Genomic DNA, 20,918 nt, shown 5'->3' with positions numbered 1-20,918 from the left:
TGTATATAGATCAACCTAATGCAATTCAGGCGCACTTCAACGCCATCCTGTCATATCAATACCGAGCCACAGGGCGGAGACTCTACACAAGAAATCCTCTTGTACGTCCCTCCCAAAAAGGCGGGGCGTCAGATGAATCGAGAAAATGTCAACAACATGCCGGAGACTTCCAGAGAAACAGAAACTGAAGCAGGAGAGAGGGAGAGACAACAAAGAGAGCGAGGAAACCAGTCGTCTCAGAACGTCGTGTCTGTAATATCACAGTTTGCAGATGACAATTTAACACTTGTGCGGGTAGGAGCCTCCCTTCTGTGCAGGCAATGGGCTGCAATCGACTGGTGATGCATTAGCATGAATGTGCAATATGGTCACTTTGTGGACAGACTGTACCTGAGCCACCTGCATCTACATTTTATCTTTCAGTTGTCTGGTGGCCTATTTAGTGGTAAAAGAGGGTAAATCATAAATCTGGACTCCTTAAGAAGCATTCATGTCTAACAATTCATCACACTTAGCAGAAATCCTGTCAAGCATCACCAGTTGACCCCAGTGGATTTTGATACCCTCTAAGTCTTTCTCATTGTCAGTGTCCAACACATGTTCAGCTAAGTCGATGATATCACTGTCATCCTGTCAGCTCTTTCACCTTCACTGCTCTCTTGTCTCTCACTCAGAACATCAGCACTGGCCTGGCGATCGCTGGTGTTGTCCTAATAGCAAGGAGTATCAAACTGGTAAGAGAGAAAGGCATGCAGTATTTGATTAAATTATAATCTCAGCTAAATCCAACACATGTATATTTTGGATTTGAGGCATCTGCTGTTGCCCATTCCATAAATAAATTAATAGTTTCCCTACTTTATTTAAGGCTGTAAATTTACACTATTATTCCTCAATGAAGTGGAAACTGTATAGATCTTTGCAAACTAACAGCTTGACTAAAACCCAAAGTCTTCTTCCACTGACCCAGTTTATTCCTAATCTCACTGTGTTTTCTAATATCACACTTGTAAGATGCTAATGAATTGCATTTTTAGATATTTTACCCACATAAGTCATTGCACGTTAATACTCGAGTTGTCTCTTTCTCCTCAGATCACCAAATTTCAAACTGTGTCTGAGATCCCCGCTCGCTTCATTGAGAGGAACGTCAGCCTTCGTGGGAAAGTTCTTGCGATCACAGAGAAAGGACTTGAAGTGGAGCACGTACCGATTTATCTGCCAGTCCTCTCGCCATTACTGTCAAAGCACAAGGGTAAAGCGGGCTTTCCTTTTTGTGAAATCATGAAGGCATGTAAACATATATACACTTCAGAACCCAGAACCCAGATTTATGGAGCAGTGGAGTCTGTCCTTCACAAGAACAGCTCAGTAGAAATCTGAAAAATGAAAATGTATGTGTCAACTCCCGCCTTCTGCTTCCCTCATCAGTTTGACAGCGTAATAGTTTACTACAGGGGCAACTTCTTATCTTGTTACACCAAAAATGTTGGTGTGTTCATTGTGGCATTTTTACTTTGTAAAGTCAGACTCATGCATTTTATCATCTTGTCATGAGCAAGAGTGGCAGGTAAGCTTGTTAGCTGTTATATTAAATTATAGTACTCACTGAGCAATATAACTAGGAGGCTTATGCTTTATATAGAGTGCTCCATCAGCAACTGCAGTGTAAAGGACTCACATGATCAGACCAGGGTGTCATCTAGCAATTTCAAATATTGCCTTTGTCCCACTTCACCTTCCACCTTTCAAAGCTGGTTAGTCCCATTGTTTAGGACTGTGGCTGTTATACAAAGACAATTTGCAGATTTTTCATAGATAATCTTGGTCAGATGCGATTTACCATATATTCTCAATTGGTTATCATGGGATTGAACCATTGTATCACAAACTGTCATGAACCAAAAACTGGCATTGAATTTCTGGTCAGATTTGTAATCTTCTTTGCTACATTAACAACATTCTTTGATCACATAATTTAGCCAGTTTTAGTCAGTTTAACCTCTTGTACAACTGCATGTTTTATTTTCTATTTTATTTAACCAGGAAGTCTCTTGAGAGATACATCATCTCTTTTACAAGAGAGAGCTGGCCAAAATAAGTGTCTTATAGTTGCATAAGATCATACATCATTCATTTCCAACAAACACAATAAAACAGGACCTGAGATACATGAGAGGTGCAGCTCAACTGTTTAAAACAATTCAGTTTCCTCATGAAACATTTTTGAATCTGATCTTTGAATGCCTGATACGACAGCAGCGTTTTCAGATGAAGTTTATCCTGTGAAATAAAAAGATAATACGCAGAAAATGCATTTTTACCAAGTTCTGAGTCGGCTCTAAGTACACTGAAAATTATCCATCTATGATCTGGTGTGGTGGCTGTTAGAAATAAGAGACAGCATTCCACTGGGTGAAGCATGAAGTTCACGAAGGATGCTTTGACTTGTCCTAATATTCAAAATAAAATGCAGGGATGAATGGTAAACAGGGTCAAGCCTGCAAAAATAGACTGAAATGATGTTTAAACATCATTTAACATTTGAAAAGTTTGGCTTTTTTGTTAAATGATAAAAGTTTATATTTCTCAAAGTAAGGTAACAATAAATGTAGTATATTTATATTGCCACTGAAACTCAGGTATTACATTTGCACTCGTGTGAAAAAACCAAAACAATATCCAGCCCTAACCATGATTAGCATGAATATTGTACAGAGTGTGCATAAGCCCTGGCCATAGAAGTGAAGATGGAACTTCTGCTTTCCTGTAACACATGGTAAATGTCCCTTTTATGTCCTCGTCAGATGTGTCCACATCTCCATTGCTGGTGCATCTTGCAGGAGTGGAGCTGACACCAGAGGGGAGGGTATGGCTGCAGAAGAACCTGGCTCCTGCCCAAACAGTGTGGCTGAAGCTGGTCACACGTGATGACGACATACTACACTGTTTGGTGTCTCAAAGCAGGGTGAGGCATCCAGTAACCAAGACAAAGGAGGGAAATTATCAGTCACTTAGTCAGCATCTGAAAAAAAGTAAAATAATTGAAATCTTAATGTTAAGACTGATTTGAATTTATTTTCACTTATAAAAAAATCTTTTCCTTGTCTTTCCTCTCCTGTCCAGCAGGGGTTGCTGTGGAGCTACTATATTAACGAAGAGGTCCTCATGCTCGGTCTGGCTCGCACTGCGCCCGTCGCGGTCCTGCTGGACTCTCGCTTCTACTGGCGTCTCCACAAACGGCTGCACAGGGCAGAGGTCAAAGCTGAGAGGAAGGGGAGGGGTCTGTGGAAGGAGGACAGCCTATGGGAAAGAGCCTCCAAGGCCATCAGAGACAGTGCTTTATGCAGACTTATGAGGAGGATCTTTAAAAGGATGTGACTGATTGATTCAAGGCAGTATACACAAAAAGTTTGTTGTCAATCAAAAAATGACATCAGTCCTCATAATTTATGGAAGTATATTTATTTTATTGAATGGAGTCCCTGTACTGTACACATGTCTGGTGTAAAACAGGAAGTTAGAAAGTTTTTTGTAGGCTGAAAAACTGTCCCATCCTTCACTCAACTGTCTGCTGGGACCAATAGGCTTTTCAGGCAATGAAAACATTTTAATTTGCCTAATGTTACTTTACATTCCTTAGGACACCTGTATCATTTGACTGTGTTTTCCAGTCTTTCGAGGTTTTATAAAAAATGTGTTATTTGAAACCCTGTCTCAAACCCTGATAATAATCCCTCAGCTTTCAATTACCCCATTAACCCACAACTAAGCACAGCCTCCTCTGTTGGTGTGTGTATATGTGTGTGTGTGTGTATGTGTGTATGTGAGACACCCCACTAAACACAAGATGGGGCGGGGTATGTTAATGGAGTTCAAAATGGAGAGGGAGGTCCACTTGTCCACTCTCTGAAATCACTGTTGCTATAGAAACACCAAAGCGATCCAAAGGGGTAAACTCTATACTGGCCTCCCCAAACCCCATGGGAGCCATGTAGTGTGTGTGTGTGTGTGTGTGTGTGTGTGTGTGTGTGTGTGTGTGTGTGTGTGTGTGTGTGTGTGTGTGTGTGTGTGTGTGTGTGTGTGTGTGTGTGTGTGTGTGTGTGTGTGTGTGTGTGTGTGTGGGTCTTTAAGTACCTATAAAGAGGACCCTTTTAGCTGTAATGTGACCATGACATTAGAGTATTCAAGCACTGAAACAAAAAGCAAAGGTGACTAAACCCATAACTTGCCTTTGATTTCATAATAACACAATAACACCTTATAGTGCTATAAGGTGTTATTGTAGAAACTAATGAATACCACACAACAGTGGAACAAATAATGATTTTTATCTGTTGATTTTGTTCCAATGAGCAACACCTGCAGAAGAATAGGCCCCAAAGCAAATTACCTATGTGTCCAGGATTAAGCTCATGTGATTGTATAATTTGTTTGCGGTACAAGTTCACAGCCAAAATTACACCTTGTGCTTCCGTGTGCTGCGTTTTTTTTATTCATGCTTCATCTAAGCAAGGCAAAGGAGGAGGGCCTGCAAATGACGCCAGACCGTGATGTGTGTCCAGTGGGGTGCAGGGTGAGGGGGTCTCAGTGCAGGGAGAGCTAGTACTGAAGCAGTGAATGCAATGGGCACAAGGAGATTAGTGCAGAGGGGAGGGGGGTCACAGGGGTAGAAGGGGATTTTGGGTCTGAGCACAAAAGCAGGAGAGGAGGAGTCACAGTGGAAGGGAAAGGGAGTGAAGGGAAGGGGGGGGTTTGATGAATCAGCCTGTCTCCCTTTTGTTGTGCAAATGTTACTAGCGACTGTTACGGCTGAAGCGGCTCGTGATTGGTGGGCTGGTTTAAATTGTAAGGTGCATTTCAGGCTGATGGCTGTTGCAGTGAGACTTTGAACTGTCACTGAGGGAGGAGTGGGAGGGAAACCACGGCTGAGACAGACAACAGGGGGAAGGCAGAATAAAGTTTCACAGGGAAATTGCATTGTTCAATGAGGAAGTTTAAATATTTAGCTGGCTGTATAATTTCTAGTGTAACTGCATCTTACTGATGATTATTTAGTGACTGTGCAGGTAGGAATTTGCCATTTGTAATCAGTTTTTGACTGGAAACACATCGGGCATCAACGTAGGGCATAGTCACTTGCCATACTGTATAATTTACATTACTCACCAATTGACCAGATTTTATTTTTTAGTAGCAATTTTATGATTGAAAGGAGCAAGAAGATCATTTCAACAATTTGATATTTATTGGAACTTCAAGTGAGGAATTAGGACAGCTTGTTTCTTCATCATCTTTTAAATGCCACTCGGCAAAATGTGATTGATTGATGATTTAAAGATGAAAACAAAAATAATTACTATGTCAAATATAGTATATAGTATATAGTATTTACATCTCATCTAAATAAATTAAAGAAAAATAAGGTATTGTCCCACTGGTAAAAAGGGGTAGTAAGGATATCAGCTTATGTCAGTGTTCCTTGATTCTGATGTATTTTAATTAGTCTGATTTCTCTTTTTTGTTCCTAATCTAAATGAAAGGACTGAAAACCATCTCTCCAAAAGTAGTCCACTCCGAAATCCACTCCAGGCTTTCTCAAATTCACTGGTCCCACACTAGTAGTAGTCATTTGAAAAGGCACTGTGCTTGATGTGGTGGTGGGTACTTGCCCACACCAGTGAAGTTGCTTGGACCTTTGCTCTCTGACACCAAACCACTGGGACTATCACTGATTTATATTACAGCCTATTTGTGCCTCATGCCATGGAAGTTCATTGCATGGAAGGACTGCTGTTCTGCTGAAAGTAGGAAGATCTCGTGGGGCAGCTGACAACGTGGTTTCAGAATCAGAAACTGAAGGCACAGACGTAAGTAAGCTTATGATGCTTCAACAGATACATGAATAACTGACAGTAGTTAATCAGTATTAATTTGAAGAAACATGCGCTTTATCTATGAAGGGACATTTTAATTACTCAGAGTGTTTCTTGGAATGTATCTCTGTACTTTTCTGACTATGACAATCTGCACACAGTTTGCTGTCACTTTAAATTTACTGTTGGTAGGATACTGTATACAGTATCCAAGCAGATGTACACCTCTTAAACTTGTGTGCCTGGACACACAGGCTCTGGAAAATAAATACACAACACATGTCAGTCCTTATCTTCATTGTACCACTCAAGGTAAGCCACAGGCAATCATTTTCTCATTCTTGGATCATTTTGACAAGCACAAATCGCCTGTGCTGATGTGGTCAGTTATATATTTTTGTCATGTACTTTTGGCTTGTTTGGTACTAGAACCAATGATTCATCTGTGTGATTGAGAAAAACACTTCTCTGCTGCATGCGTTTCACTCCTTGCCATTGTGTTTTTGCAACAGAGATTTGCAGCAGGGCAGCATAACAAAGGCCTTTATTACACTCAGCCGGTAGCCATCCCAGAGAGAAAGAGATGGGGCACTCCCCCATCTGAGAGCAGAGTCCTTGGGGATTTTTTGATTTGATTTGAGTGGGTCGTGGTAGTTGGCCGGGTGTGAAAGACAAAGAGATTTAAAGAGACAGAGAGCTGGTGTGACACTCACTCAAAGGCACCTCCCAAAACACCAAGGTAATTCTCCATTCCTGCTCCTGCATGATAAAACTCACAGAGTGTTGTCAACATCTAATACAAGGAGCGTCTTTGTCAGGCAGGGTTAGTAAAGCTGTACTTGTAAAGTGATACAGGTGTATGGGCCTCAAGTCAAAACTCAGACACTTTTAATTTGTAGTTTGCTCTTGTTAATTAAGTTTTTCTTTAAAAAAAAAAAAAAAGCCGGTATTTATTTCACCCCGTCACAATAAACACTCACTGGTAAGCAGCTATTCCATCACACACCCACATGCACTGCAGAGTATGTGTGTATGTGTATCTCTGTGTGTGTGTATGTGTGTGTATGTGTGTGTATGTGTGTGTATCTGTGTGTATCTGTGTGTGTGTGTGTGTGTGTGTGTGTGTGTGTGTGTGTGTGTGTGTGTATGTGTGTATGTGTGTGTGTGTGTGTGAAGGAATGCATCAGCCGTGAAGTGACTCCCTTGTTATTATGTGACTTGAAGTATTGTGAACAGTGTATCAGCTTGCTGGTGTAGGTTTGTAGGAGTGGAAACATGACTCTTTGTGGGTGCTGTGATCCCTCATGAATAATAGAAGTTTCTTGGTGGAAAGGAAGACAGGAGGACATAGGCTGAAAAGTTTGGGATTGAATGAGCCAAACCACGAATGTATGTGAGCTTGAGCGTGCAGGTGAAAGACAGAAGAAACACAGCAGAGAGGAACTTTCTGACACAACATTTAGTTGTTGTTCCAATTATTTTACAGAATGAACAAGCTGTCACTTCGCTAATGTCAGAGGCCAATCATGCACTTGCACTCATATCCATTTACACTGAAATGGGAAACTGTGTATTGGACTGCAGTGTTCATCACTCGCTCCATACAACTTGCAGAAAATGAACAAGTCTCTCTTGTCAATGAGGATGTTAAGCAGAACATGCAGACAGTTTGATACTAAAAACCTCAGAGTAAAAGTAAAGCAGGAGCAGGAAGGAGAGTTACTTGTGTCTTTGCTTGAAATAGATGTGACGGTTTGACTTATGGCCTTATACCCACCCCTCAGCTCCATGGTAAAGCAAGGCGACTCCACCACACACACGTGCTTCCACTGAAACATGCACACATGATGGTTAAAATAAGACCGAGCTCTTAAAGTTTTCAAAAAATATGCTGTATACTTGATATACTGCCCCTGGAGACAGAAAAATGGACAAATGTGCAACCATTGTTATACAGCATGTAACACTGAAATACGAGAATCATTTTAAGATGTACTAGAAAATGTTTTGACACTTATCGCACTTCCTTACAAAGCCTTACAAATTGACAGGATACATAGCAGTTTTGCAGAAGAGATTCCTCTGTTTGCACTGTTTTTGTTTTTATGACTCCATGATGTTCCTGTTGACATGCTCAGATAGCCTCACTGCCCATCCTGCCCCTCTGTAACCCAACACTGACCCCTCAGTAACCTCGCTGCCTCAAGGTTCGCTGTCTCCTTATCAGGTCCAAGGCTCACTGAAGCAGCACTGGCTGGACAATTTAAAGTTACAATTTGAGATTTTGACAGTTGCTTAATTGTTTAAAGAGTAAAATTGTTTTAAAAAATCGCTGGTTCCATCTACTCAAATGTGAACATTTACAGCTATTCTTGGTCATATATAATACTTTGCCTATTAATTGAAAATCAAGAAAACAAATCAAAAAAACAATCAATCAGTAATGAAATCCTTATAGCACTTATTCATGATGAGGCTAAAACATGACATTTGAAGTATAAAGAATAGGATCTTCACAAAAGTAAAGAAACAATAAATAGACAACAAGCAGATCATTCAGTTTCATTGATTGTAAGATGGAATACAAACTGTAGTGATGCAGCAAGCACTACAAATATTTTACATGCCCTCGGTGAGTCTTTGATGTGAAAGCGGTCTGACCACCCCTAAACCTTAATGTGCAAACAAACACACACCCAGAACACAAACACATGGAACCGAAACTTTATTTTAAGGAAACCATTCCCAAATTTGCGACTCCGTATTTCAAAATGACAATATTCTTACATGTAATTTAATGGACATGAATTTAAATGCCTCTTATTTTCCATCTTGCCTATATAGCCCATACATTTATATATCAGTGAGTCAGGGAGCATTAAGCATTTAGCGTGAAACCATCTGTCTAGCCAACAGCATACCGAGACTGTTTACTCTCTGCTCTGATAACTGCTTAACAGGCAATTACAAGCTACTCATTGACTCTGTAGAACAGCAAGGTGGTTTACAGGCTGTGTGCCATTTGGATCCCAAGCCTTCCCAATTGATTTGTAGTTAAGGGGGATAACATAACTGTGCTGTGTATGAGCCTGTGCTTCTCCTTGTCTTTACTGAGACAATTTATGTTAACAGGTTTAAGGGAAGTAGGTGGCTATTGCTGTGCCGTGTGATGTCATGGAAATAAAACCCACAACACATATGAATTTAGACTTGCATGTATACACACACAGCTATACACACAAATACAAACCAAGATATTAAATGTCTGTTCATCTCTAGTCATGGTAACTACTGTTTTAATTCTAAACATGGCTGATAATCACCCAGCATTTATGACAGCTGGTCACATCAAATAAAATAGAGCAGTCATTGTATATCTCATTATTCATGTCCAAGTAGAGTGCGCTTTGGCATGTGTCAGTATGGAATGACAGATGCTGCTCTTTGTGTCTGCATGTCATGAGAAGGCCTTTGTTAGATTCACTCATATATGAGAGGTGATTCATGCCGCTGCGTGTGGCATGCAAACTGAGCAGCCCCTTAAAGGGTGATGCTAGCTTATTATAACCTGGGTGTTATGTTCATAGTTTTGGCCATGATTTCGTAACGATGCCAGCTTTAAAATTTTGTCTGGGATATCTGGTTAGTCAGATTATTATACTGTGGGTCATCAGTAACAATGAACATAACGTGGCTTTAACACTTCTTATTATTTCTAGAAACAGACATTTACTGTGGTTTTTATTCCTGGCCCACAATCAAAAACCAAAATGAATCGGTAAGCATCTGCATATCATTGATCTTAATCATTTAACTACCACAGGACACTTAAAAACCCAAAACATGCAGCAAGAAACAGAAGCAGTCATCTTATCAGAAAGGTAGTAAACAGGATGGTTAGCATATTATCTAAAGCACTTCATTTCGTGGTGGAACCGAAAGTGAGAACGTTCAAAACATTGGTAACAATCCCTCATTGTACAAGGAAATTATGCAACAATCAGAGTTTAACCAGGAGGTTAAAATATGACTAAATATAAAAGTCGTCGATTTAAATAATTAATTACCTAATTGTTAAGTTGTCACTGAAAATAATACTTTCTTTTTTAACTTAAAGGAGTGGACATTTGTCTTAAGTCATTATTTTTCCTCAATTTTGTCTTTCAAAAACATCTGTTTTTCTTTAATGTTGTTTTTGGACTAAATACTAAATACATAATATCACCCACACAATCAATGAGTACCACATACCATTAGTAATTCAGTTAGACAAGAACAGGAGTCTTCTGCATTAGCACAGCATGGACATCAGTGTAGAACGAATGCATCCATTCAGATGCACCAGCATCACAGTCGCTCCACCATGATCATATTACTTTGCCGCCTCTCTCTGCGCAGCATTTATAAAATTTGCTGACTTGCACATTCAGTGTTTATGGTAGATTCATATAATTTAGTTGTATCACAATGTGACATGTTAGAGCCGCTCAAACAATGTCCCCAGTCATCTACTTCTGCTCAGCTCCTATCTCTAATTTGGACTCTGTTATGAAATCAAACAGTAATTTAGAAACATTATTCTATAATTAAGCAGTAAGCCACAAGGGGCCATGCTCTACAGTTAGTTCAGAGCAGCTGAGAGGCCTTGCAGGCATAAGGTGAAACAGAGTTTAATGGCTATGAAGAGAAGCCTCAGAGGACTGACTGTCCATATGGCATTACAGTTTTCAACCCTTCCATACCACAAAGATATCAGAACACAGCTTAATATTTAATTAATGATAAAGTATTGATAATGATAAAAGAGCTATCCTTACATTGTCCTTACATAATCATAAGACGAGATGTTTTGCACTCTAAAACACTACAAGTTGGTACTAAGATACATTTACATTACAGTTATCAAGTTCTGTATTATGAACATACTGATTCATCATGGGATGAGTGCCACATTAACAGAGCAAGTGAGTCATTGCCCATATGTTTTGTCAGAAACACCCCACACATCACAGGCTTCTGTGTTTTAAAGTGAGGTGCTGGCAGGGTCACAGGAAAGTACTTTCACCTCAAAGATACTTGACCCATGAGCTCTACATGTTGGACCAGACAGGCACCTCTCCTCAGGTCAGCTGGCACCAGGCGCCAATAACTGTCCCAGAGGCTCCGAGCCTCTCCAGATCCATACTATACTGTGTGTGTGTGTGTGTGAGAGAGAGAGAGGGGTGGGGGGAGAGAGACGGAGCCAGAGAGAGTATCTTTGTAGTGGGAAGCAGTAAATCACAGGAAGACAGATGAGCAACAGGTGGGGAAACACTAAGTAGCGAAACTAGCTGTAGGAGAGGTAGGAATGAAAAGTGATCAGGAGGAAGTAGTGGAAAATTAGGAATCCGGGAATAATGGTGAGGAGAAACAGAAAGAAGATGAATGAGAAACACATGCTGAAAAATAAAACAACAAAAAGGTCGACAACTGGCTAGAGGGATGAGACCAGGCAGGAAGACAGTTAGGATTAGAGAATGTAGAGACTAAATAGCTAAAAGATGTCACTTTCATTGATTTCATTCAATTACATGTTGATTTTGATTATCATAACAATACATTTTTTCAAGAAAGTATTTCCCCTAAGACTTTTGCTTAAGTAACTCTGAAAATGTGTCTTGCACAATTTGACTTCTTTTCACATTGAATAATAAAGTTGTGTGTAATTATAATGGTTCATCAGTCCCTAATAGTAAACTCTCCAGACTCGCTACATTTTGACTCCATATTTTCTTCACCTCTTAATATAATTAAAGCTAATGGTGCAAAGATGTTCAGGCGTAGTTTTTCAATTTAGTGCTTCCATGTTTAATTAAATGCTGCCAGAAAATCCACAGTTTATTAAAATGAACTTGAAATATTTCCTCTGCAGAATCTCCAACTTTTATCCTTGTCTCCTCATAGTAAAGGAAACAATTACTGTGTCATTCCTCCTGTAAACCAGTTTTCTGTTAAACTGCATGTTGTGCTGTTTGTCTTCAGATTTGTGTGTTGGCTCATAGCACAAGACAACAGCTTACCTTTTTAGATTCATTCAAGATCCTGCTATTCTTTTCAGCTCTCCTCTCCTTCGCAGGCCGTCCAGTTATTTGTCCTCCTCTTCTCACCATGAGCTCCTGGGTGGTGAACAGGAAAGGAGAGCCACAGTACCGCCGGCACTTCCTCACAGACAACAGCGTCTTTCATGGTAAATATCAGACACACACACACACACACACACACACACACACACACACACACACACACACACACACAACAGAATAATATAATGGACGGAATATAATACAGTACAGTCTCATACAGATAACTGTATGTCATGGGAATGAACAGTAGAGGGAGACAGGTCTCCACTTTTGATTGCAGACAGTAAAACCAATATACAGTTTTGTGACATCAATGAAACCTTATTACCAAACCCTCTCCAAAGCAAAAACTGTCCATAAGACTCCATTCAGAGTGGCAAAACAGTTCCGTACTAGCAGGCTGCATCACCTGACTTTTATTGCAACATGTTTCTTATCATGCAAAGCCAAATATATCAAAGTTTAGGAAAAAAGAGAAACTCCTCACACCTAATGTTCTTTTGTGTGTTTTCTTCTTCTGCCTGTCTGTATGTATCAACTTGGGTTCCCTGTCACATAATGTATCTGTGTACCTGTTTATTTCAGTATATTATATCAGATACTGCTCTTTTCATCTTCCTCAAAGCTGAATCCAGATTTGCACCAGGATCATTCTGATCTTGATTTATGAGTTTTGAGGCGATGAGGCTGCACACTGACTGATCCACCAGACAAATCCGTGACAAATCACTGATGCATCCGTCTGCCTCTGTGGCTGTCACACCTACAGCAGACAGACCACCTTATGCCTCACCTTGACTAACTACAGTCGGAGTCCACATCCCACCCCCACAAAACCGCGTGCTAGATTACTGTCTGAGTGTGTGTACTTTCTGCTTCAGAAATCAGGCTTGACTGCTTCAGCACTCTTCTGTGGATGATGGATTGACTTGATTGATGCAGAGAGGAAACACACGTGTCTGTTTCCTCTTCTTCCGTGCTTAGAAATAAGGATATTTATTTCCATTTATGGGAATTTCACCCATTTTCTCCCTACGTAAATACATTTTTCGAGCCAACGTTGACTTTTCTTCCAGAATCTAGAGTCAATTAAAGCTGTCAAAAAGAAAACGAATAGCCTACTGAGGATGTCATGAGAATACATTTTCATGACGTCCACCCTTCCATCTCTTCCGATCCATTTCTACCAAGATAACATATTCTGATACTAATCTAGTAGCCTGCAGTTCTAAGTTCTTCAGAAAGATAGAGGGAAGAGAACTAGCTGTCACATCTTCACCAAACTTCACATCTTGTTGACCTCTGTCTGTGTTTATTCCTTCCTGCCCCTGACAGTTTGTCCTTTCTTGCCAGACAGAACCATTTAGAAAACATATGCCCGTCTTTTCTTTCCTCGATTATTTTCCACATGACTTTTTTGACTCTTTGCCATCCTCCCAGTTGTTTCCAGTCCATTGTGAATGACAGTGGCGGATGGTTTTTGTTTGGTCAAGGTACATAAATCAGTGAGAGAACCGGTTTTAGATTTGGGTTGGGGTGGGGTGTATGGGTTGGGGCAGGGGGCTGTCTGTGATCAGGCAGGTGTGGATGAAGAGAGATTTATACTTAAATCAATTGTGAGCAATCATTGGAAACACACACACACACACACACAAACACACACGCACACACACACACACACACACACACACACACACACACACTGAGGGTACCACTGGTGCACAAACATGTCTTTTTGTCCCTCCAGACAGCACTAATCGATTTGGTAACCTCTGCCTCCGGCTTTTAGTGCTTGAACGCAACTGTACACTGTGTGTGTGTGTGTGTGTGTATGTGTGTGTGTGTGTGTGTGTGTTTGTGCGCGCGCATGTGTGTGCGCGCTTGCTTGCTCGGTCACTCTATAACTGTCTCCTGCAATCCTTAATTAAATGGCTTTAATGTGGACCAGTGAACAAGACTAATGTGGGAGCTCCAGACTGAACAAACTTTCATTAGGGAAATGAGGATCATACTCTCGAACCTGTTAACACACACAAAAACACGCTTTTTAACAGCTGAGAAACACCTATTAGGCTAATTCATGTTTACACAGATCTTGCGCTCACTGTTACTCGCTCTCTCTCTGTTGGCACTCGGACCTCCTGTTTGTGCGCCGCAGAGCATCCCTCACATTTCACGAAGCCCGTCCCCTGTTGTGTCTCTGAGGAAGAATTGATACATAAACTGAGAGAGACAAAGAGCGTGAAGTGGGTCACAGCAGGCATTCCTGCGCATTGGTGACTTTTTTTTCCTCCTAAGAATGTACTCCGAGGAATAGCTGTCCATAGACAAACGAGCAGGCGGATGCGACACGAGTTCAGTTTGGTGGGGAATTCAAACTGTTGCCAAACAGCTGCACCGAAGCTGATGAAATGTCCAAATGGCCAACTCTGCTGGTTAAGTCACTGCTCTGTGCACGATCCTTCACCCTCGCTCTTTCCAAGCCAGTCTTAAACGCTTGCTTATTAACAACCACTCTCCCTCGGTCCACCGAGCGTGTGAGAAATCGGCTTATCGTTGTGCCTCTGTGTTGCGTCTGGTGAGTGCAGAGGATGTGCGCGCAGAGGCTGTGGATGTGAGAGGTTTGATGGTTTTGTGACTCCACTCTGCAGACTGCACAGGGAGGAAGGTGCCGAGGAGCAGTTTGTCTCTGGACTCGTTTTTTTTTAACATAAAAAGTGACACTTGAGCATCATGGCGCGCTTCATGTGAACGTCCAGTCATCATGGAGAAATGAACTAATCGGGCATGTTTTGATGGCATTCCAAACCGCTTCAACCAGGAAATAAAAATGATGTCAAAGGCGCATGGAGGGACCTTGTGAGACAGCTCCAGTCCTAAATGGCAGAACTTGAAGTTTGCAGAAATCTCAGCTTGGAGAGGGGTAAGTGATCATTTTCAAGCTTCTGGTCCTTTGGTTATTTCATCTTTCTGTCTCTGGAGAGGAAAACGCCGTGTGGTGCACGCATTCCTTTGGATCCCCACTACCCTATACTGCAAACAGGCTTTAGCTCATGCGTAATTTCTCTATTGCATAAAGCTGATTCTGATTCTAATTCTGATTGTTGTGGAGAAATTTCATCAACAAGGCGTCAACAAACACTTGAGAAATCTTAATTGGGGGTTGTCAATTTGCATTAGGAATTCATTGTGCCATGATGATTAGCCTACTGCGCATCGACAATATACGTTCACAACGTCAGAATTAATTAGATAACACCACTCAGTCGATTTATTTTTATGTGAATTTATAAATTGTTGACACATTTTGAGCTCTTGATGAAGAGCAGCAGTGGAGCAGAGGGAAACTGTCCCTGGTGCTGAAAATGCCCCTTTTTACATGTCACCAGGGGGCAGAAAAGCCTCTTAATTCGTCTATTTGACAAGACTTACTCTGCCCTCACTACATACAGCACATAGGTGTAGATGTGCCACATCCTGTACAATCCTGCATCTTCTGCACTGTTCACAGAAATCTACATTTATAGGTTTTGTTTTTTGCCTTGGTGAGAAGATGTCTGAGACACTGACAGACCACATTGCACTACCACATGCCACAGTTAAGTAACAGAGGTGGACTGGATTGTCGTTGGCATCAGCGAAAATAGGAGAGTCTTGAAACCCAGGCAAGACATGTTGAGCACCACACAATGTGACAGAGCTTTGGGTCGAGCTTTGATGGCAAAATTGAAGCCCCAGCTAGTCCCTGGGCTATTAGAGCGACCCTTTCGCTGTCTGCCGCACGCTGTCAAAAATATGGTGCATCCCTGGCACTTAAAAAGCAGGATGTGTCAAGCTGTCAGTCTTCACCCCTGCAGTACCCGGGTTTGTGTGTTTCTCTCTGAGAGCATTGGGGTGTGAGGACGAGGGCCCCTGCGAACCTCAATGGAGAAGAAGGCTTTATTCATTTTGTCAACACTTGTGCTAGGACAAGGTGCATGGCACCATGAGCCCTTGCTGAGAGAGGAGAGAAAAAAATGATGGAGAGAGTAAGGTTTGGAGGAGCATGCACAGTTGTTAATCTCCTCCACATGGAGGAAATGTCTTTTCCATGTAAAATATGTTCTTTTCCACGTGTCTCTCCTGTACTGATGATGATGAATCTCAGCACGTTCCCTCTACCTTCTAACCCTTCCCCTCGTCTCTGCCTCTTCCTTTCTCTCGCTCCAGGGCAGAAAAACAGCTAACAGACACCGGGGGAGGGAACACGTTCTCATCCTTTTAGCTCTTCCCCTTCTTCTTATACCATTTCTTGTTAATTTCATATGTTTCCGTTGAAAACTGTCAAGTGCCAAATATCTGATCAGGCAGTTCCTTGATTAAATGAAAATATCTAGCCAATTTGAGACAGTTCTAGTTTGGCAATTATCTCAAATTAAAGACTGTAAACAATCATCACTGCTACTAGATGTAGCACTGAACCACCAGCATCTCAGACCAAAACAAATGCTTCATTGGCCACACCTCTGACCTCGCTTTGGCCATAACCAGCACTTGTTCTGATCCATGGTTGGACTGAGAAAGAAATTCAGCCTTGGACTTATCTGCTGGGACCAGCTGCCCAAATGACACTAATGGAGCCGGTAAAGACACTGATGGAACCAGTAAAACCTTTAAAAACTTTATGGATGTTTTGATAGGCCACTGGCCAACTGGGATTTGAGTCAGTAGTGCCCTGTGCTCAGGTCTTATCTCTTTCTTTGTTGGAGGCCTTTTTAGAATAAAAACGTGATTTCTTCAGTGGAGGAAATTCTGGAAAGTCGCTTTTCACCTGAACGCTGTTTCCTGCATCACAGGTGCCATCTCACCTGTGGGCAGTGCCTGTGTCTTTGTAAATGTGGGGAGGGCCAACGGCTTAACAGGGAGGGACTCATGCATCCACTATGGCCAGGAACGCACTGGTTGCATGGCATGTACATGGCTTCTGCAGATCGTCTTGGTTTTAATTTCGGCATCCACGTTAACGGGTTAGAGTGGACACACTGCCTCGCAGCTATATAATGTGATTTAGAGATTCCGCGTCTCACCTATTTTTTATTTGTAATGCACATGGTTCACAGGACAAATAGACATAGACATGGAAAAGACCAGTTTGTAGTGATACTGACATCATACCAGAAACATTACATACAATTTACACCTTTTACTATAGTTTCAATGTCTAGGCTGAATCTAAATATGGCACAAACATGAAAAATATAAATATCATATTTCTTAGCAGCTGCGTGTGGAGACAGTGGCATTTTAATGACATTTTCTGTCAAAAATAAATTAGAAATTCATTTATAATGAAAAGAAATCCAACATTTGAGTAGCCTGCTGATGGCCATTATCCAAGGCAAACCCAGGAGAGCCACAGCGACGCAGCCGAAACGCACACGCAACGCAGGCAGTGTGTTCCCCATGTAACAAACACGTGCAGTATGATAAGAGATGCACACAGAGGGGGTGTGACTTCATTCTCTGCTCTGCCATTACTGCACTACATTTTTACTTAGAAAATAGTGGTTTGCTGCTATGTTAGTGTTAAAAATCTCATTTACAGAACATTAAAGGTATTGTTTTGGTATTGGTACTGAATCACAGGTAGCATCAAAAAAATTCAAATAATACAAAACCTCTACAAACCTCGTCTTTCCTTTTAACTGTTGTATCTAGTTTAAGAAAAATGTGTGTCACATCTATTATTCTGCCTTTCCCACAACATCATAATTTGCATTTACATTGAAATTCGCAGATAAATAACTGTATCTGTCTGCATGTTGACTTAGCTGCCAATACATCACATTTGTAATTGCATTTAGAATGAGAGTTCAATACATCAGCTTCTAAAACTTACTGGGATTTTTTAGGCTTCCATTATTATAAAACTGCAGCTGGGCAATTATCAAGAGCATTCGGAGTGCTCTGGAAACCTGTATCTAAGCTTGAAACAGAAGAAAATTATCCATAAACACCGGCTTTTATTTCATTTTCACCCATCCACTCAGCAGTTAATAAGCTACCTAGAAGCTTGGTCCACTCAGTCCAACACTTGTAGGCCCCTGAAATGAAGCACCAGACAGACAGGCAGTTATGGCTTCTCTCTAACATTTCTTGTGAAGTAGCTGAGATCAGACAGTTTGCATGGAAGTCTGGCTCTGCTGCCAGAGATACTGTATCTCAATCTACTCACAGTCATCCAGCCTAGCTTCGAGAGGAGGAAAGAAGAAGCTTGAACATTGCATGTGCACATAAAATCTGCACACACATGCTTACACACACACACACACACACACACAACACACACACACACACACACACACACACACACACACACACACAAACACACACACATACAAACTCACACACACAGGCTTCCGCTCCCTTCTTTGATGTTAGTGCTGAACTCCTCTACCCGGGGAGTCCCCTGTAGCATCTTCGGTGAATGCATTATCATGCTGCAGTTGTCATGTGTTTATTTTTATTCTGGTGCTGCTCTACACTCTGCACCCATGGGGGACCTGGGAACCCATTTGTAGCATTGGTGACTTGAGCGCTGCCTTGAGCGCTCTTAATTAGGCAAACTGAGTGACTGTGAGATAAGAGTGTGTGTTTTCCCTCTTTTTGCTCTTCATTTCCCAGTGTTTCCCAACCTTTTATGTCACTAATAAGGCATATACCAAAATATTTTTTACTTCTTCCACACAGGTTTTGTGTTATTAGTTTGCTCTAAAAGGTATTTCTATTTGAATACATCCCCATTGGTGCCAGTAGTTTTCACTGCTGGTGAAGTGTTGAAGCTGTAATAGTGGAGAAACACTGCCACTGATAAACTGCCACTTTCATGAACACAAATAAATCGTTGTTAGTGAGTAGCAGCATTTTGTCAGTGTCGCTAAGGATTTTAATCTTCAATCATAACTGTTGCTTATTTAGTCATGAATATTGTAAAGACATAGATTTGAAGACTCATTTTCAGGGGCTTTAATTTAATTCAATTCATTTTTTAATAGAATTTTAGGCCAGAAGCAAACAAAGGATCAACTTACTGTATAAGAGTCAGACATTTTTGGCAATATGCTTATTTGCTTCATTGCTGAGAGGTAGCTGAGAAGATCGATACCATTCTCTTGTCTGTATGGTAAATATGAAGCTACTCTACAACTAGCGAATGGTTATCTTGGCTTAACATAAAGGCTGAAAACAGTGGGAACAGCTGGTCTGGCTCTGTCCGATGGTAACAAAACCCATCTGGCAGCTCCTCTAAAGCTCTGTCTTGTAAAGTATTGAGCCTGGCAAAGTTTTTGATCAAGATAGGAGATATTTTAGATGTATGCTCTCTCTATTTATTTATTTATTTTTCCACAGAACGCTTGCAGATGAGTTGTTGCTGTGTGACTCTGTGTTTCTTTGTGTGTGCAGTCTGCATGCTATATCTGCATTCATGCAGGTTACATCTGTGTTTCTGGTGGATTAGAGACCCCAGATGTCCCATAGGTATGAATGTGAAAATCTGTCTATCCATGTTAGTCCTGATTGACAACATTCATTTTGTTTACCTGCTCTCCACCTAATGCATGCTGGGAAAGGATCCAGGCCTCAGTGAAAAATGAACCAATGAAATGTAACTATGAACCATTCGGCCCTCATATAATGGGAGTGAGGGTTATGTTTGAATTCTTGGCAGGAAGGCAAGCACATTTCCATTTGGAGTTGGACTCCACCAGAGTCGTCCCTTGTCACCTGTTTGTAATTTTCATGGACAGGATCTCAAGGTGCAGCTGGGGGGAGGATTGTGTCTAGTCTGGGGATCTCAGAATCACCTCTCTGATCTTTGCAGACAAAGAGTCAAAGGGCGTCTGGGACGAGAGTCAGCAGCTCTAAGTCTGAGGCCATGGTTCTCTGCTGGAAAATGGTGGATTGCTCCCTTCAGTGGATTACTCTTACCTCAACTGAAGGAGTTTAAGTATCCCGGGATCTTGTTCACGAGCGAGGGTAAAATGGAACATGTGATTGATGGACAGATTGGTGTGGCATGAGCAGTAATGTGCTATACCTGACCGTTGTGGTGAAGAGGAAGCTGAGCCAGAAGGCAAAGCTTTTGATTTGATCTACGTTCCAACGCTCACCTATGGTCGTGAGCTTTGGGTAGTGACTGACAGAATGAGAAAGCGATCACAGGCATCTGAAAAGAGCTTTCTCTTTAAGGTGGCTGGTCTCACCCTTATAGATAGGGTGAGGAACTCAGGCATCTGGAAGGAGCTCCGAGGAGATCTCCTGCTCCTGCATGTTGAAAGGAGTCAGTTGAAGTGATTTGCGCATCTGATGAGGATGTCTCCTGTGCCCCTTCCGTTGAATGTTTTGCGGGCATGTGCGACTGGTAGGAGACCCCGGGGTAGACCCAGAGCATGCTGGAGAGATTATCTCATTTGTCGTGGGAATGCCTCAGGCCCCTCCAGAAGGAACTGAAAAGCGTTGCTGGGGAGAGGGATGTGCTGGATTACCCTGCTTAACCTGCTGCCACTGTGACCCGACTCTGGATAAGCAAAAGTAAAATGAATGAATGGATTAAATGTCACTTTATTATTTGTTCATTGTGTATTATTATTATGCTTGAGTAAATATGAAAACCTCACTTTGTTGCCATCACACTGGTGGAGCTGGTTTGATTTTGCCAAGGCTTAAACTCAGTACTGTCACTGATATTCTGGCGACATTTGTCCCACATGGTGCAGTCTGATTTCCACACGCATTTATGCAGAAGTCATCACCGGTCACAGAGCTGTGTGCCTGATTTATTTAATTTCATAAGCTGTTGAGTATCCTGAGAGAGACAGTGAAACAGGATGAAGACTGGATGACATAACCCCAAATTCAGGAATATACTGTATGTAAGAAT

General features: G+C 41.5%; 2 protein-coding genes across 7 annotated transcripts in view; both read left to right on the top strand.

The window, feature by feature from the left end:
- Window positions 1-3: 3 nt before the first annotated feature.
- Window positions 4-4,479, top strand: c18h3orf33 (c18h3orf33 homolog (H. sapiens)). Of its 2 annotated transcripts, none has more exons than XM_056373307.1 (5): window positions 4-294; window positions 675-734; window positions 1,096-1,255; window positions 2,808-2,968; window positions 3,127-4,479. In XM_056373307.1, exons 1-5 carry the CDS (start codon window positions 19-21, stop codon window positions 3,379-3,381), a joined length of 912 nt encoding a protein of 303 aa, XP_056229282.1. In that variant the 5' UTR covers window positions 4-18; the 3' UTR covers window positions 3,382-4,479. The 2 variants fall into 2 exon arrangements, with proteins under 2 accessions (XP_056229282.1, XP_056229283.1); XM_056373308.1 differs by having other exon boundaries at window positions 107-294; window positions 3,130-4,479.
- Window positions 4,480-5,396: 917 nt separating this feature from the next.
- Window positions 5,397-20,918, top strand: part of plch1 (phospholipase C, eta 1) — a 59,779-nt gene continuing 44,257 nt past the window's right edge. For 4 of the 5 annotated variants that reach the window (XM_056374927.1, XM_056374925.1, XM_056374929.1 and 1 more), the window contains exons 1-2: window positions 5,397-5,870; window positions 11,992-12,102. In XM_056374927.1, coding sequence (XP_056230902.1) covers window positions 12,024-12,102 — 79 coding nt within the window. In that variant the 5' untranslated portion in view covers window positions 5,397-5,870; window positions 11,992-12,023. Of the gene's footprint in view, window positions 5,871-11,991; window positions 12,103-14,277; window positions 14,922-20,918 lie in introns of those variants that run through there. The other variant, XM_056374926.1, reaches the window with a different exon arrangement.

Source organism: Seriola aureovittata, chromosome 4, assembly GCF_021018895.1.
Source record: "Seriola aureovittata isolate HTS-2021-v1 ecotype China chromosome 4, ASM2101889v1, whole genome shotgun sequence".
Lineage (NCBI taxonomy): Eukaryota > Metazoa > Chordata > Actinopteri > Carangiformes > Carangidae > Seriola > Seriola aureovittata.
Note: the sequence above shows the minus strand (reverse complement) of the source record. Positions and strands in the feature narration are given on the sequence as shown.

Bases quoted from the DNA above. Each gene is read 5' to 3' on its own strand.
- c18h3orf33 (XM_056373307.1), top strand. From the start codon at position 19: ATGCAATTCAGGCGCACTTCAACGCCATCCTGTCATATCAATACCGAG. The intron at 295-674 runs GTAGGAGCCTCC...TCTCTCACTCAG, and splicing joins ACAATTTAACACTTGTGCGG to AACATCAGCACTGGCCTGGC. The intron at 1,256-2,807 runs GTAAAGCGGGCT...TGTCCTCGTCAG, and splicing joins ATTACTGTCAAAGCACAAGG to ATGTGTCCACATCTCCATTG.